The sequence below is a fragment of the Pundamilia nyererei genome, unplaced genomic scaffold, assembly GCF_000239375.1.
Source record: "Pundamilia nyererei isolate P.nyererei 1_Seehausen unplaced genomic scaffold, PunNye1.0 scaffold00023, whole genome shotgun sequence".
Classification (NCBI taxonomy): domain Eukaryota; kingdom Metazoa; phylum Chordata; class Actinopteri; order Cichliformes; family Cichlidae; genus Pundamilia; species Pundamilia nyererei.
The window spans coordinates 1016211-1017554 of NW_005187424.1; the positions used below are offsets into that span (position 1 = coordinate 1016211).

The 1344-nt window shown below is 40.6% G+C and overlaps 1 protein-coding gene across 8 annotated transcripts in view; it reads right to left on the reverse strand.

Annotated features, from left to right (window-relative positions):
• The window catches only part of unc13a (unc-13 homolog A (C. elegans)), a 42661-nt gene that overhangs the window by 23043 nt on the left and 18274 nt on the right, over positions 1-1344 (reverse strand). For all 8 annotated transcript variants that reach the window (XM_013909363.1, XM_005727109.1, XM_013909361.1 and 5 more), the window contains one exon: positions 19-24. In XM_013909363.1, coding sequence (XP_013764817.1) covers positions 19-24 — 6 coding nt within the window. The remainder of the gene's footprint in view (positions 1-18; positions 25-1344) is intronic.

A 1344-nucleotide genomic window follows, 5' to 3' on the forward strand; every position in this document is an offset into this window, starting at 1 on the left:
AAAAGGTGCGCTACTCACCATAGCCTGTAGCAGTGAAGTGAAGTTGGGAGAAAAAAGGTAGAAATGTATTAGAAAAAGGCAACAGGGGAGAAAGAGGTTTACCCAGAGAATTAAAATTGCAAGAATGGCTGAGAAATGGATGCACTTTTTATGCATATGTAGTAGTTTTGTGAAAAAGCAACAATGAAGCGATTAGGGAATCAAGGGAGACTGGGATTTTTCAGAAAATCTCTGCTGCATTTCCACCTGAATATTAGATTTCTGAATGAAATACTAGTTACTGCTCATTCAGGCAGTGTTCCACTCTGATAAATCAATAGCAGACAGTCTGACAAGTTGTTTGTGTGTGTGTGTGTGTGTGCATGTGTGTGTGTGTGTGTGTGTGTAAATGAGAGTGATGAAAGAGGTGCACCTGCCTGTCAGTGCATGGTGGGTGTTTATGAGCGTGGCACTCAGCTTTGACTGGCAGCTGATTTAAGAGTCGGCATTATTTCAGCTCCCAGTGCACAATGTGATTTGGCATCAAAGCAACAATTTGACATATCATATGCTAAATATGCTTATTGGCTTTCCTGCTGTGAGTTCGATGAGAAGACGTAACCACTCTTGTGCTGTGAAAACAAAAGCTATAGACAGCAGCTAGCATGGATCTGTCAAGAGGTGACAAACCAGCATATCTACAGCTATCAATAGCATGCTATGCTTAGGATGTCAAACCAAAGTGTGAAACCACCAGTTGAAACTCCTAACAGGGTTAGTCAGGCCTTAACTTTTAGTCTTTATGACAAGCAAAGTTAAGCTGGTTTATTTAAGAACAGCAGGATCAGTTTTTCAGACACATTTCAACGTTGCTTTATGATGCTTTTATTTGGTAATATGGTATTAAGTTGTAACTATAGCGGTGCATGTATCATGTGCATTATGTAACTTATTTTGTTTATCGATGCTGAATCGCTTAAACTGATCCCAATGTCTCTGACCATGCTTATGATTGCTAACAGATTACTGCGGTCACCCGCTTACTTTTAACGTGAAAGTTGTGCCTTTTGAAATGTGACTGCAGCACTGAGGCAGAAATTTTAACCATTTTCCTCCAGTGCCAGGAAGCAACCTCCAGCAAACACTTGGTTACACGTGGTTACCAGATAGCAGTGTTGGGGAGTGTAGCCTACCGGCGTTACGTATTTAAAACACAAAATACGAGTAACTGTATTCTGTTACTGTTACCGTTTAAAAAGATGGTATTCAGAATACAGTTACTTTGTTGAAATAAAGGGATTACACGGCGGTCTTTTCCTGTTTCATATGTTAGGCCGGTGTCCTGCAGGTTTTAGATCTCACCCT